The sequence below is a fragment of the Canis aureus genome, chromosome 6 (genome assembly GCF_053574225.1).
Source record: "Canis aureus isolate CA01 chromosome 6, VMU_Caureus_v.1.0, whole genome shotgun sequence".
Lineage (NCBI taxonomy): Eukaryota > Metazoa > Chordata > Mammalia > Carnivora > Canidae > Canis > Canis aureus.
Genome location: NC_135616.1, coordinates 60,588,721 through 60,602,870, shown reverse-complemented (window position 1 = coordinate 60,602,870; position 14,150 = coordinate 60,588,721). Strand labels below are relative to the sequence as shown.

General features: G+C 40.1%; 1 protein-coding gene across 5 annotated transcripts in view; it reads right to left on the bottom strand.

Moving 5' to 3' along the window:
- Positions 1 to 14,150, bottom strand: part of SOAT1 (sterol O-acyltransferase 1) — a 75,670-nt gene that overhangs the window by 17,997 nt on the left and 43,523 nt on the right. For all 5 annotated transcript variants that reach the window (XM_077901869.1, XM_077901871.1, XM_077901870.1 and 2 more), the window contains 2 exons: positions 1,548 to 1,696; positions 307 to 366 (listed from right to left, as the gene is read on the bottom strand). In XM_077901869.1, coding sequence (XP_077757995.1) covers positions 307 to 366; positions 1,548 to 1,696 — 209 coding nt within the window. The remainder of the gene's footprint in view (positions 1 to 306; positions 367 to 1,547; positions 1,697 to 14,150) is intronic.

Here is a 14,150-nt window from a genome sequence, read left to right as displayed (position 1 = left end):
CTGATGATTTATATGAATTCAGAACAAACTCATTAAACATGCATAGATTAGTATGCCTCATGACTCAGTGACTAAAGTGTCTGCCTTTGGCTCAGGTTGTGATCCCAGGGTCCTGGGATCGAGTCTTGCATCAGGCTTCCCACAGAGAGCCTGTTTATCCCTTTGCCTATGTCTCTGTGTGTCTCTCATGAATAAATAAATAAAATCATTTAAAAAAAAAAAACACAGATTAAGCAGTGATTTTAATAATCAGAACAATTTTTAATTCAAACTAATAATTAATAAAAGCAAACTAAAAATACTCACTCTAACAGAGATTGCCTCACAACAAAAATCTTTCCATGTTCTGGAGGTGCTCTCAAATCTCTAGGAAGAGCAAATAATTAAAAAAATATATAAATACTTCAAGTATTTTAAGAAATTTAAACCTATGAGTAAGAGAAAGAATATTAACAACTACAGCATATAACATTAATAAAGCACCTTCTCACTATGACCCAGGTTCTATGTGAAGGGTTTTATGTGCATTATCTCATTTACTCCTGAACAATGCTATGAGGTAGATACATGCATATCTGGGTAGGAAGAGATGTCAGGCACACCTCTCACCAAGCAGCACTCAAAGGCCCAGCTCCTACAGAAATGCATTCCTGGCATCACACACTGACAATCACTCATCCCTCTCCTAAGCATCCCTAAAGTCGTAGGTAGTCCTCTAGCCATATTCCAGTTCACATGTTGTTACTGGTCTGTCCTCTAAAACGGCACTAGAATTTATGATAATCTCCTTAATGTTAAAGGACTTCTAACAATCCCCAACAGCCTCCTGATCTTAAAGGTTACCTCCAGTTACTAAAATCTCACATTTTAAACATCTAGCATTATCATCTTCTTTAGGGTTTTCTGCATGACCACCCACACTTGTCAACTATTAGTGGTCCAAACAGTCTTCCAAAACAGGAATTACTACCAGAGACCATCAGGGCATAAAAGTGAGGAGAGCACAGAATGGCAAATTGGTACACATCAGACTCTGACAGCTTTCCCTCTGTTTTTCTGGATGCCTGACCAATTACAAACATATATGTGCTTTATTACAAGTGTTGTATAGAGTGCAATAGAGAGGCACTATAATGATGAGGCAAAGAGCATGGGCTTCAGAGCAAGGTTCTGGATTCCAATACCCACTGTGTAATCTTGGACAGGTAACTGTCCCACGCTTTGGTATCCTAATCTGTCGCAAGCAGACTGTTATCATACCTACGTCACCGGGTCATTGGTTTAAATGTATAGCACTCAGCAAGTGTCAGCTCTTTCATAAGTCAGCACCGTCTTAAATGAGGTACAGGCTTGTTATAATCTTCATATTAAAATGAAGAAACCCTCCTTTCAAGTGGTGAATCTGCCCAAGGCAACACAGAGCTAATAAAAAGTGGTGCCAGGATGTGAATCCAGGCATTTTTACTGCAGTTCAGATTCTGATCACTGAGCATTATCAGAGTACACGTATGTAGGCACTAAAAGAAACTAATGCAATTCATACTTACTTAGCTCTGTGGTTGTTCTCCCCTTCAAGAACAGAAAAGCTTGTGATAGCACACCCACCATTGTCTAATGATGTTGATTTTTCAATGAGATTGGTCACAAAATCATCAAAGTGACTTCCAACTTCCTTCATAAAAAATGGCTTCAATTCCTAGAATTTTAGAACAAATAAAAAAAATTAGGAACTAATATATGCTTGCAGGTTATTAATATTTTTCCAAAGGATTCTCTTAAATAGAGCTGGATCGAAAGAAATCATGTCATCAGCAAAGAGGGAGAGTTTGACTTCTTTGCCAATTTGAATGCCTTTAATGTCTTTTTGTTGTCTGATTGTTGAGGCTAGGACTTCCAGTACTATGTTGAATAGCAGTGGTGAGAGTGGACATCCCTGTCTTGTTCCTGATCTTAGGGGAAAGGTTCCCAGTGCTTCCCCATTGAGAATGATATTTGCTGTGGGCTTTTCGTAGATGGCTTTTAAGATGTTGAGGAATGTTCTCTCTATCCCTACACTCTGAAGAGTTTTGATCAGGAATGGATGCTGTATTTTGTCAAATGCTTTCTCTGCATCTATTGAGAGGATCATATGGTTCTTGGTTTTTCTCTTGCTGATATGATGAATCACACTGATTGTTTTACGAGTGTTGAACCAGCCTTGTGTCCCGGGAATAAATCCTACTTGGTCATGGTGAATAATCTTCTTAATGTACTGTTATATCCTATTGGCTAGTATCCTGTTGAGAATTTTTGCAATGACGTATCAGATAAAGGGCTAGTTTCCAAGATCTTTTTTTTTTTTTTTTTTTTTTTTAATTTATTTATGATAGGCACACAGTGAGAGAGAGAGAGAGGCAGAGACACAGGCAGAGGGAGAAGCAGGCTCCATGCACCGGGAGCCCGACGTGGGATTCGATCCCGGGTCTCCAGGATCGCGCCCTGGGCCAAAGGCAGGCGCCAAACCGCTGCGCCACCCAGGGATCCCTAGTTTCCAAGATCTATAAAGAAGTTATTAAACTCAACACCAAAGAAACAAACAATCCAACCATGAAATGGGCAAAAGACATGAACAGAAATCTCAGAGAAAGACACAGACATGGCCAACAAGCAGATGAGAAAATGCTCTGCATCACTTGCCATCAGGGAAATACAAATCAAAACCACAATGAGGCACCATCTCACACCAGTGAGAATGGGGAAAATTAACAAGGCAGGAAACCACAAATGTTGGAGAGGATGCAGAGAAACGGGAACCCTCTTACACTGTTGGTGGGAATGTGAACTGGTGCAGCCACTCTGGAAAACTGTGTGGAGGTTCCTCAAAATAGACCTGCCCTACGACCCAGCAATTGCACTGCTGGGGATTTACCCCAAAGATACAGATGCAATGAAATGCCGGGACACCTGCAGCCCGATGTTTATAGCAGCAATGTCCACAATAGCCAAACTGTGGAAGGAGCCTCGGTGTCCATCGAAAGATGAATGGATAAAGAAGATGTGGTATATGTATACAATGGAATATTACTCAGCCATTAGAAATGACAAACACCCACCATTTGCTTCAATGTGGATGGAACTGGAGGGTATTATGCTGAGTGAAATAAGTCCATTGGAGAAGGACAAACATTATATGGTCTCATTCATTTGGGGAATATAAATAATAGTGAAAGGGAATAGAAGGAAAGGGAGAAGAAATGGGTAGGAAATATCAGAAAGGGAGACAGAGCATGAAGACTCCTAACTCTGGGAAACGAACTAGGGGTGGTGGAAGGGGAGGAGGGCGGGGTGTTGAGGTGAATGGGTGATGGGCACTGAGGGGGGCACCTGACGGGATGAGCACTGGGTGTTATTCTGTATGTTGGCAAATTGAACACCAATAAAAATAAATTTATTATTTAAAAAAAAAAAATCCATGTTAATTCAGTAAGTTAAAACAGCAAAATGATTTCTAGAGCTGAGCTATGGTTTCAGAAATAGCTATTGAGAAAGCACCATGACTTAAGTCTTTTTAAAAATTTAGACCCTTTTATGCATAAATCAAAATGTCAAAGAATCCCCTACTAAATGAACTCCTACAAAAAGATATATAAAAACAAGGTAAAAGAAATGGTGAAAATGACAGTCTATTTCTCTTCCAATTTTTATCTGGCAAAGAACAAAAAGTAAAACATCAGCATTCTATCACCATTATATAATTCAAGTCCCTTTTCTTCTCTTGCCAATCCTGCACTCCCAAGTACCCACCATTTATATTTTAGGTCCTGTCATTTCTGAATGATACCAACATTTATACAATAATGTTTATTCTACTCCACAGCTGTAGAGTTATCTAAATATAACACATATACACTTTCATAACATAGTTATATATTTTGGTCCCAAACTATTTTTAACATCTTAAAACTTATACAGCCACAGTTTCTTTTAAATGTGAAGCAAAACAGTATTTCTTCAGGTCTTAACAGGCCACCTACTATAGGTATTCAAATTGTATATTTGAGTATTTTTAAATTGGTAGGACTCATCTGCATAAAGCAAAACAAAGTCTCACAAAAGTTTCAAGAAATAAATGCTTGTTTCTCTGTTTAGACTGAACCTAAAATATCGGAAGTAGCCTTTCACTAGGTTCTGTTATACCAAGAGTTCGACTAAGTCTTCTAAAGTAAAGCCTAAAAATACTAATATATCTAATGAAACTACATGAAGGCTTCTGCAACTGAGACCAGAAACTAAAGAACCCCATGAAAAACTCCCTTGTTGCTTTCTCCTGCTTCTATTCTTGCTAGGACCTACACCCCCACTTTATACACACGCCTTATAAAACAAATAATGTATGTCCTTCTTGTATAGGTCAAGGAGTCAATGATTTCTTTGGAGTTTTCCAGCACAACAGATTAACAATTAAGGAGTGACCAGGCAAGGTCATCATGAACCTATCATGAACAATTTTCCAAGACCCCTGGACTCCAGGGCATAGGTGTTCTAAGTCACCCAAACGTGTGTTCCTGAATGCCTGAGAAGATATGTCACCAGACCACAATCCTCCATAAAAGCCCCAGACCTCAATCAAAGACAAGACTCACTCCTCTTTTCTTTCCAAGTCTTCCAGACACTGTCAGTATCTACATCCTCTGTGTTTTCGATAAACTTCGGCTCTCACTTACTCTTTGACTGATGTTTGATTTCTATTCTGCACAAAGCCAAGGACCCTCTTGGCTGGTCCTGTGGGACCCCCTCTAGTCCTCAAATCCAGTCAATCTGCATCAAAACTGCTGTTTGCAGTTTGGGTCCTGGGAAGTGAGATTACAATACAATCCTAGCTCTCACAAAAAGGCAGACAGATGGAAAATACAAGATATACACATATAAACAATACACAGTAGACTACCTAAGTGTCACTTGAGCAATATTCAGGAGATTAGCAAACAAAGAAAGCAACTAGGTGATGACTAGAAGTATCTTTTTTTGAGCTAGGAGTTGAGCTGAAACCTCAAAAACACAGAAAGAATTAAGATTAAGTGGAAAGCAGTAGAGACAAATATGATGAAAAGCAGTGATGGGAAAGTATTAGCCAAAAAAGGAAATGTGAACAACACAGGTTGGTTTTAAGGACAAAATATAGAGGATCTATGTTCCCTAGAAGAAATAGTTTTTATAGAATTATTTTTTCTTATTTTTTAAAATTTATTCCTGAGACACACACAGAGAGAGAGAGAGAGGCACAGATATAGGCAGAGGGAGAAAGCAGGCTCCAAGCAGTGAGCCTGACATGGGACTCGATCCCAGGTCTCCAGGATCACATCCTAGGCCAAAGGCGGTGCTAAACCACTGAGCCACCCAGGTTGCCCTATTTTTTCAGATTAAGGTTACCTAGCAACACCTTATTTTAGTTCTTTTATCTGTTCATTTCAATTATACGTCTATCCTCACATTTTGACATTTTTGAGTAGGATACTTCTCCGGGGATGCCTGGGTGGCTCAGCGGTTGAGTGCCTGCCTGCCTTTGGCCCAGGGCCTGATCCTGGAGACCTGGGACTGAGTCCCACATCAGGCTCCCTGTATGGAGCCTGCTTCTCCCTCTGCCTGTGTGTCTGCCTCTCTCAATCTGTGTCTTTCATGAATAAATAAATATAATCTTAAAAAAAAAAAAAAAAGGATACTACAACAACAAAAAACAAAACCAAAAAAAAAAAAAAAAAAAAGAGGTGCTTTCTCTAATCTCTAGATTTGGACAGATTGATAAAGTTTTTTTCCCCAGCCTGTTACAAAAATGTTGTTCCCTACAGAAGAGAAGCGCTTATTCTGGGCACTGTTCTAGGCACTAAAGATATAAACCAAGTCCCAGTCTTCATGAAACTTAAAATTCCAGTGAGGGTAGACAGGACAGATAGAATGCCATCTGATGTTACAGAAAGAAATAGGGCAGAGGTGTAGGGGGCGGGGGAAGGTGTTTTTCACAGAGGTCAAGGAAAGCCTCAAAGACACTGGAGCTTGACACTGGAGATTTGAAGAAGGTAAGAGGGCAAGTTAGTGGATGGATATCTGTGGGAAAAGTAGCAGACAGAAAAAAAGCATGAAGTGTAAAAAGCCCTGAGGCAGGAACCCTGAGCAGTTTTGAGAAACAGTAAGGAAGCAGGGAAGTCATAGCTGAAGAGGAGTGGTAAGAGCTGTCAGAAAAGGAGGAGGGAGTAGGACACCTGGTTGGCTCAGTTGGCAGAGCAAGTGACTTTTGATCTCAAGGTCGTGTTCAAGCCCCACACTGGACATAGCGTCTGCTTTTTAAAAGTTTAAAAATAATAAAAAGTAAAGAAGGAAAAGTGATGGGGGAGGGCGCAACACCATGTAAGGTCTTAACACTTTGCTCCCTACTCCTATCAGTCCACTGAAATTTTACTCAGCATTATAAAAGAGGCCTAGAGTCTTAAGATGTGGCAAAGAAGTCAAACCTCTTTATTTTAGCTAGGATTCCTCATACTCTGCAATCAGTCTCCTTCCCAATTAACTATTGACTTAAGTAGAAGAGAAGCATGAAGAAAAAATCATAATAAATGTTATGTAAGTGTCAGTAAAAGCTGTTAAAATCCACTCAAGGTAAAGAGAGCACAGTCAGTATCCTCTGGCACAAGCTCTTGGCCTTACACACAACTCACCTGCATACAAGCCTTTGCCTTACACTCCAGAGCTTGCAGCTTCCAGTCCTATAGTGAGAAAACCTACAACAACCTCCCCACCCCCACCCTCCCTTATCAACCATATCCTTTTCTTTTCCCCTTCCCTCTATTTCCCTTCCTTCTTCTCCATACTCCAAAACTCCTACCTTTTCTTCTCTTCCAGTCACTCCAGAAATAAAGAGTATCCTTTGTTACCCAACCCACTATCCAATCCCAGGAACTAAGCAGACCTGGATGACAGGGAGTACTTTGATTCAGCACCTAGGGTGGTGAACAAGATACACACAGCCCTGCTCTGAGCTCACCGTCCATCAGTGAGCAAAGACATAAATTATTAATGGTGCAGAGAACACCACAAAAGTGGCAGAATGACATGAGAATGGAGAAAGGGAAGAGAGAAAGTAAAAGAATAAAAGTCACAAGTATCTCTCTTTTTTTCTTTTTTAATGTAGCATTCTATGGAGTACCTTTTAGAAAGCTGGGGGTCAGAGGTTTAAGGATATAAAGTTACATAGCCTGGCTGGTCACTGATGCAAGAACCAGAAGTAGACTGGTGTGGGAACCTAGATGTCCACCCGCCCTTGCCAACATTTCCCCACCCTGTCATGTAAGGCCCCTCTCCCCTCAATTAATACTGAGTAATGCTAGTATTTGAAGAAATCTATGTTATTTGTGTGTGTGTATATGTGTGTGTGATTTTCTATTTTTACTATTTTTTTAAATTTAAGTTCACAGGTATCTTAATAGTGGGAGGGCCAGTAAAAGGTGGCGTAGATGTCAAGTCTTTCACAACTGCCTCCACCCGCTATCTATGATCACAACCTCTCACACCCCGGACAGAATACTTCTGGGGGATGCTGAGCTAAAAAGGGACTCATTTTAATATGATTAATTTGTGTTTCCTTTTCCTGTAGCAAAGTTTATATGCGGGGAGGAAAATGATGTCTTTAATGCTGAGTAATAAAGTAGTGAAAGAAATACAAGTTTTTAGCCAGGCAGACCTGGAATCAAATTCTACTCCACCGCTTGAGTGTGCCCAGACAAGCTATATCACTTTTAAGAGCAGTTATTCATGTGCAACATTGAGACAAATAACATCTAACTTACTAAATAAACTGTTGTGGGAATTTTAAGAAAAGCCCCAAAATAAATCCCCTGCAAAAAACGCCCAGGGCAGTATCTGACAGTTATCACCCTATAGATACTTGTTGCTCCAACCCAGTGAGAGCTAACCAATGAAGAAAAAAACAAGGTACAATAAAAACCATGCTATAACTATTTTTTATAGATTTTAAATTCCAGTTAACTAGTTTCAGGTGTACAATATAATGATTCAATATTTCCATACATCACCTGGTGCTCATCAAGTACCCTCCTTAATCTCCATCACCTTTTTTTTTTTATTTATTTATGATAGTCACAGAGAGAGAGAGAGAGAGAGAGAGAGAGAGAGAGGCGGGCAGAGACACAGGCAGAGGGAGAAGCAGGCTCTATGCATGGGAGCCCGACGTGGGACTCGATCCCGGGTCTCCAGGATCGCGCCCCAGGCCAAAGGCAGGCGCCAAACCGCTGCGCCACCCAGGGATCCCTCCATCACCTATTTAAACCAACCCCTCTCCCATTTTCCCTCTGGTAACCATCAGTGTGTTCGCTATAGTTAAGAATCTGTTTCTTGGTTTGCTTCTCTCTTTTTCCCCTTTGTTCATTTGTTTTGTTTCTTAAATTCATAAATGGAATATCTTTCTCTGACTAACTTATTTCGCTTAGCATAATGCTCCAAGTCACTGCAATGCAACTATTAAAAGATAACTATTCAAACTGACCACATTCCTGTCCATGGCATTATACTACCCAGATGCCTAATATTCATTTCTTAATGCTGAGATTTCTCTTTTTCTGAGGAATTAAAGTGCACAGAAGCCGCTGCCACCAGGACACAAGGAAGAACCTTATTGTGGGCACCAAGTTTTCTTAGCCTCCTCCTTTCATGTATCCAAATACTGATGAAAATAAACAGTGACTGCTTATTACTGTCATTCCCCCTTAAACGAGGAAATATAGAAAAATACTACACAAACAGTCCTCTACTCTGCTTTCAGAGTTCTTCCATAATATGAAACGGTCATTAATTAGACTTCACAGGGGCACCTCAGTGGCTTAGCAGGTTAAGCATCCGCCTTTGGCTCAGGTCATGATCTTAGTGTCCTGGGATGGTTCAGGTCACAATCTTGGGGTCCTGAGATGGTCAAGCTCCCTGCTCACCAGGGAGTCTGCTTCTCCCTCCTCCCCTCCCCCTGCTTGTGTTCTCTCGTGCTCTCTCAAAAAAAATGAAATCTTAAAAAGAAAAAATTAAAACTTCACAATGAGAGCACTATAAGTCTGAATAACCTAATTGATATCAGAACCTGAAAAGGCGGTTGAAGTGTTAACAGGCTTTCTAATTTGCTTAACTTCTCAAGCTCATTTCTATTAATTCATTCAGCCCGTGGATTACGACTGTCCAAGCATGCTGACAGATAGACAGAAGGACGACCAAAGAAATTAAGAAAAGCAAGGTGCCTAATCCCTATATTTTAAAGCTCAAAGAAACCTCTGGTGCAGGGCTTATTCACTCAACCCTGAAACATGAGCTGAGCCAAAATCAAGAGTCGGACACCCAACCGAATAACACACCAGGCATCCCAAGAAACGTCATTTTTTAAAAAGATTTACTCATTTGAGAGAGTGAGACAGGGCAAGTTAAGCCCTGACAGTGGGGAAGGACAAGCAGACGCCCCAATGAGCAGGGCGCCTGACTTGGGGCTCAATCCCAGGACCCTGAGATCACAACCTGAACTGAAGGCAGACACTTAACCATCTGAGCCACCCAGGCATCCTGAGAAACGTCATTTTTTTAAAAAAAAATTTATTTGAGTATAGTTCACACATAATGTTACATTACTTTGGGGTGGACAACATAGCAATTCAACAACTCCAATTCAACAACTCCGTATGTTATGCTACCCTCACAAGGGTCGCTACCATCTGTCACTATGTAACACTTTTACAATATACCACAGACTATAATATTCTCTACCCTGTGCCTTTTATTCCCCTGACTTATTCCACAAACTGGAAGCCCGCAGCTCCTTCTCCTTTTCACCCATTTTGCCCATCCCCCTACCCCTCTCCCCTCTGAAAGAAACAGCTGAAGTGGACAACCTCTAATATTCTAAGAATGGGAAACAAGCACCATGAAGCAAAGATCCTATGGTCCGAAAACTTAGTGAAGACACTCACAAGTAATCAGAGATGAGGCTGAAGAAGCAAACGGAATAGATAGAGCACGACAGACCTTTAGGCCACTTTAAGAACTTTTCATTTTCTCCTAAGGGCAACTGGAAACCAATGATGGTTTAAACACAAGTTTTAAAAACATGTTTTGCATTTTAGAAAGAAATCTTCAAAAGAGCTTTCCAAGTAGAGGTTACCTTGACCGGAGTCCTAAAAATGAGGAAAGAGCAGGGTCATTTATGAATAGATTAAAAAATCACCCTTTCAAAGGCACAGAAGCATGAAAAAAAAAGTAGACAGAAAGAAACACAAACTGAAAACGTGTACTGAGTGCGGTGTATGAAAAATTATATTCTGACTGTACAATGTCCTATCACTGCTAGTCCGTGAGCTAATGACAGAGAATCTTCTAACCTCACACTGGCATGGAACCAGAAACCAGACCTTTTTGGGCAAAACAGGTAACAAAACAGAATACGTAATACAATGTTTAGGTTTTAAACTTAATTAACTCAAGAGAAGTTTCCCCTGGAGCACCTGGGTGCCTCAGCGTGTAGCGTCTGTCTTTGGCTCAGGCCATGATCCCAGGGTCCTGGGATCGAGTCCCAAATCAGACTCCCTGCAGGGAGCCTGCTTCTCCCTCTGCCTATATCTCTGCCTCTTTCTCTATGTCTCTCAAGAATAAATAAAATCTTTAAAAAAAGAGAAAGAAAGAGAGGTTTCCCCTAATAATTCACTTTAAAGCTACTGCATCTTATTTGCTTTTCATTGCACTTAATACAATCTGAAAATCCATATATTTCTGTTCTGTGATGTCTTAAGGTCTGCCTCCACCACCTGACTTTAAACAGCATGTCTTTTTGTTAACCACTGAAAATCTAGCTCTCAGCAAAGCAACTGGCAAGACTGTAGGCGTTAAGTCTATTTCCAAACAGCTTTTGAAACCTCTGGCACTGAAACTCCTACTCACACCACCGTTAAGTCTATTTCCAAACAGCTTTTGAAACCTCTGGCACTGAAACTCCTACTCACACCACCGCTGACTTTACTCAATGTCTATCACAAAGCAGAAAGTACTTGTCTAAAAGAGCTTCCTAGCCCTGGTTTCTTTCTAAAAGCTAGGAAGGATGGGATCCCTGGGTGGTGCAGCGGTTTGGCGCCTGCCTTTGGCCCAGGGCGCGATCCTGGAGACCCGGGATCGAATCCCACGTCGGGCTCCTGGTACATGGAACCTGCTTCTCCCTCTGCCTGTGTCTCTGCCTCTCTCTCTCTCTCTCTATCATAAATAAATAAAAATTAAAAATAAAATAAAATAAAATAAAAGCTAGGAAGGAAAAGGAACTAAAAATCACTATCGTTGCTATTGTTGGTAATGGTTGTGATTTATCCAATGTCTGTGACTGCTATATGCCAAATACTGTGTTGGGGGCTTTTATATGTTAGTTCTGGTTTTAAAACAATCTTTGTGAAATAGACAACATAATTCGTATTTTACTGAGATCTAAACTTGAACAAATCAAGTAATGTGACTTGCCCAAGGTCTCACAAAGAACTTGCAAGCAGAATTACGATTAGAACCCTGAGTCTACAGGACTCAGAGTTCATGTAACATTATATTGCTTTCCACTGTACTTGATCTAAAATATTTTCTGGGGACAGCTGGGTGGCTCAGCAGTTGAGCGCCTGCCTTTGGCCCAGGGCGTGATCCTGGAGTCCCGGGATTAAGTCCCACAGCGGGCTCCCTGCATGGAGCCTGCTTCTCCCTCTGCCTGTGTCTCTGCCTCTCTTGATGTCTCTCATGAACGAATAAATAAAATCTTTTTTAAAATATTTATTTTCTATATGATTAGTAGTACCGTAAGCCAAAAAAGCAAAACCTAAAAAAAAGAGTAAAAAATGTACATGTAGCCTGAAAATAGCAGGTAATCTAATACATTAGTCCTCTCACAAACATTTCATTTGACTACATCATGTAAAAGAGATTAACAGTCATAAATAGTGCATTGTAATAAATTCTTCCTCAGTATTAACAAAAAACCTGTTTAGAAATCTTGAGTATAACTATTGCATAATCTTTAATATACAAAGCCAAAGGTTTTGATAATCTGGCAACTAATGAAATCAGAGCTCTAAATTATAAGCCCTTTTTATTTAAAATAAAATTCATCCCGAGCTGTCTCTCAACTTAACTTAGACTATGATATTCCTGACATCATATTATTACCAATTCAAACTGAGCCAAAACACATTTATTTTTTTTAATTTTTTTTTTTTTTTTTTTTTTATTCATGAGAGACACAGAGACAGAGAGAGAGAGAGAGAGAAGCAGAGACACAGGCAGAGGGAGAAGCAGGCTCCATACAGGGAGCCTGATGCGGGGCTTGATCCCAGGTCTCCAGGATCACACCCTGGACTGAAGGCGGCGCTAAACCGCTGAACCACCGGGGCTGCCCCAAAACACATTTATTTATCTTCATTTACTCAGAGAGCTCCCAGCTCCCTCATCTTATCTAATTGATATATTTGCCATTTCTCATCATCTCTACCAATCTCCCTCATTCAGCCATTGTTAAATGCTAGAAAACCAGAGACTAGTAAAAATACATTCCTAGTAGTTAACAAATAATATTCATAAAATGATTGTGATATCATTTTAATATCACATTTTCAAAGAATCTTTTAACACAAAAAACCCACAAAATAATGCTTAAAAATATATAACTGAACATATAAACTGAAGCTGATTTTGCCGACATACCTATGATGTACATGTCGACATATATCTACACTGTCTATGTGGATCTGTGTCTATGAGGGAAGAAGGAAAACAAAATATTGGGGGTGGGGGCAAAACCAAAATGTTCCTCAATCAGCAATATGCAGAGTATTAACATTGGACTAGTTTTGATGTTTTGGATTCTCATTAACATAAAATAAAGGGGGCAGCCCTGGTGGCTCAGCGGGTTTAGCGCCACCTTCAGTCCAGGGCGTGATCCCAGAGACCCAGGATTGAGTCCCACATCGGACTCCCTGCATGGAGCCTGCTTCTCCCTCTGCCTGTGTCTCTGCATCTCTCTCTCTCTGTCTCTATGAATAAATAAATAAAATGTTTTAAAAAAAAAACATAAAATAAAGGGTAACTACCACCTGTAAGGTCTTCAATGCATTTCTAAAATTATGTAATTTCTTATTACAAACACTTACACTAACATCACTTCACAGTTTTCAAAGAACATGTTCAAAGTATCTAATTCAGTTGTTTCCTCTTGTTTATCCATATTATACATGGTGTTCTTAGCTGGCATGAGGATGGAAACCATGACTTCTTAAGAATCCCAGCACCTTACATAGTGCCTGACAAAGGAATCAAGTAGGTAATTTATGGAGCTAGTTACTACTGATCATTCCTAAGAGGGCAATAGGAGAGGCACCTTTTTGCATTTTGTAAGTGATGAAATCATAAAGAACAATAAACTGATTTTCCCAAGGTTCATGGAAGGAGACTGGAGACAGATATATCTATCTATCTATGTATCTATATCTATCTATCTATCTATCTATCTATCTATCTATCTATGCAAAATGAAAAAAGGCAGAAAGGGAAATATCAGAAGGATACAGTCCCACTGACACAGCCAAAAGAAGACTTATCAGAAGACTGAGAGCAGGAAAGCAGAATGGACAGTAGTAGAGGCTGTCAATTGTCAACTCACTTCTTTTCCTAACTCAATCTGCTCCTTGAAACTCAGATGAAATGGCTGTAAGTCATCTGTACAATGAAAAGGAGGATCACAGCCTACAAAATGTAAAGCACAGAGGTAGAAGGGACCAGGGTTCTGCAGGGCCACAGAGTCACCATGACTGTTCTAGATTTCCCACTTCTAGATCATTTACAAGAGACAGCAATACATATCTATTGTTCAAGACACAATTATGTGAGTTTATCTACTACAGCACAACCTAACTTCAACATATACAATAACCAAAGAATTTCTTGGCAGAAAAGACTTAGGCTTATCTCTCCAGCAGTCTGCCAATAAATGAAATAGATTGGCATTATCCAAATACTGTTTTAAAGATTTTCTTTTTTTTAATTCATGAGAGACACACAGAGAGAGACAGAGACACAGAGACAGAGATAGGCAGAGGGAAAAGCAGGCTCCGGGC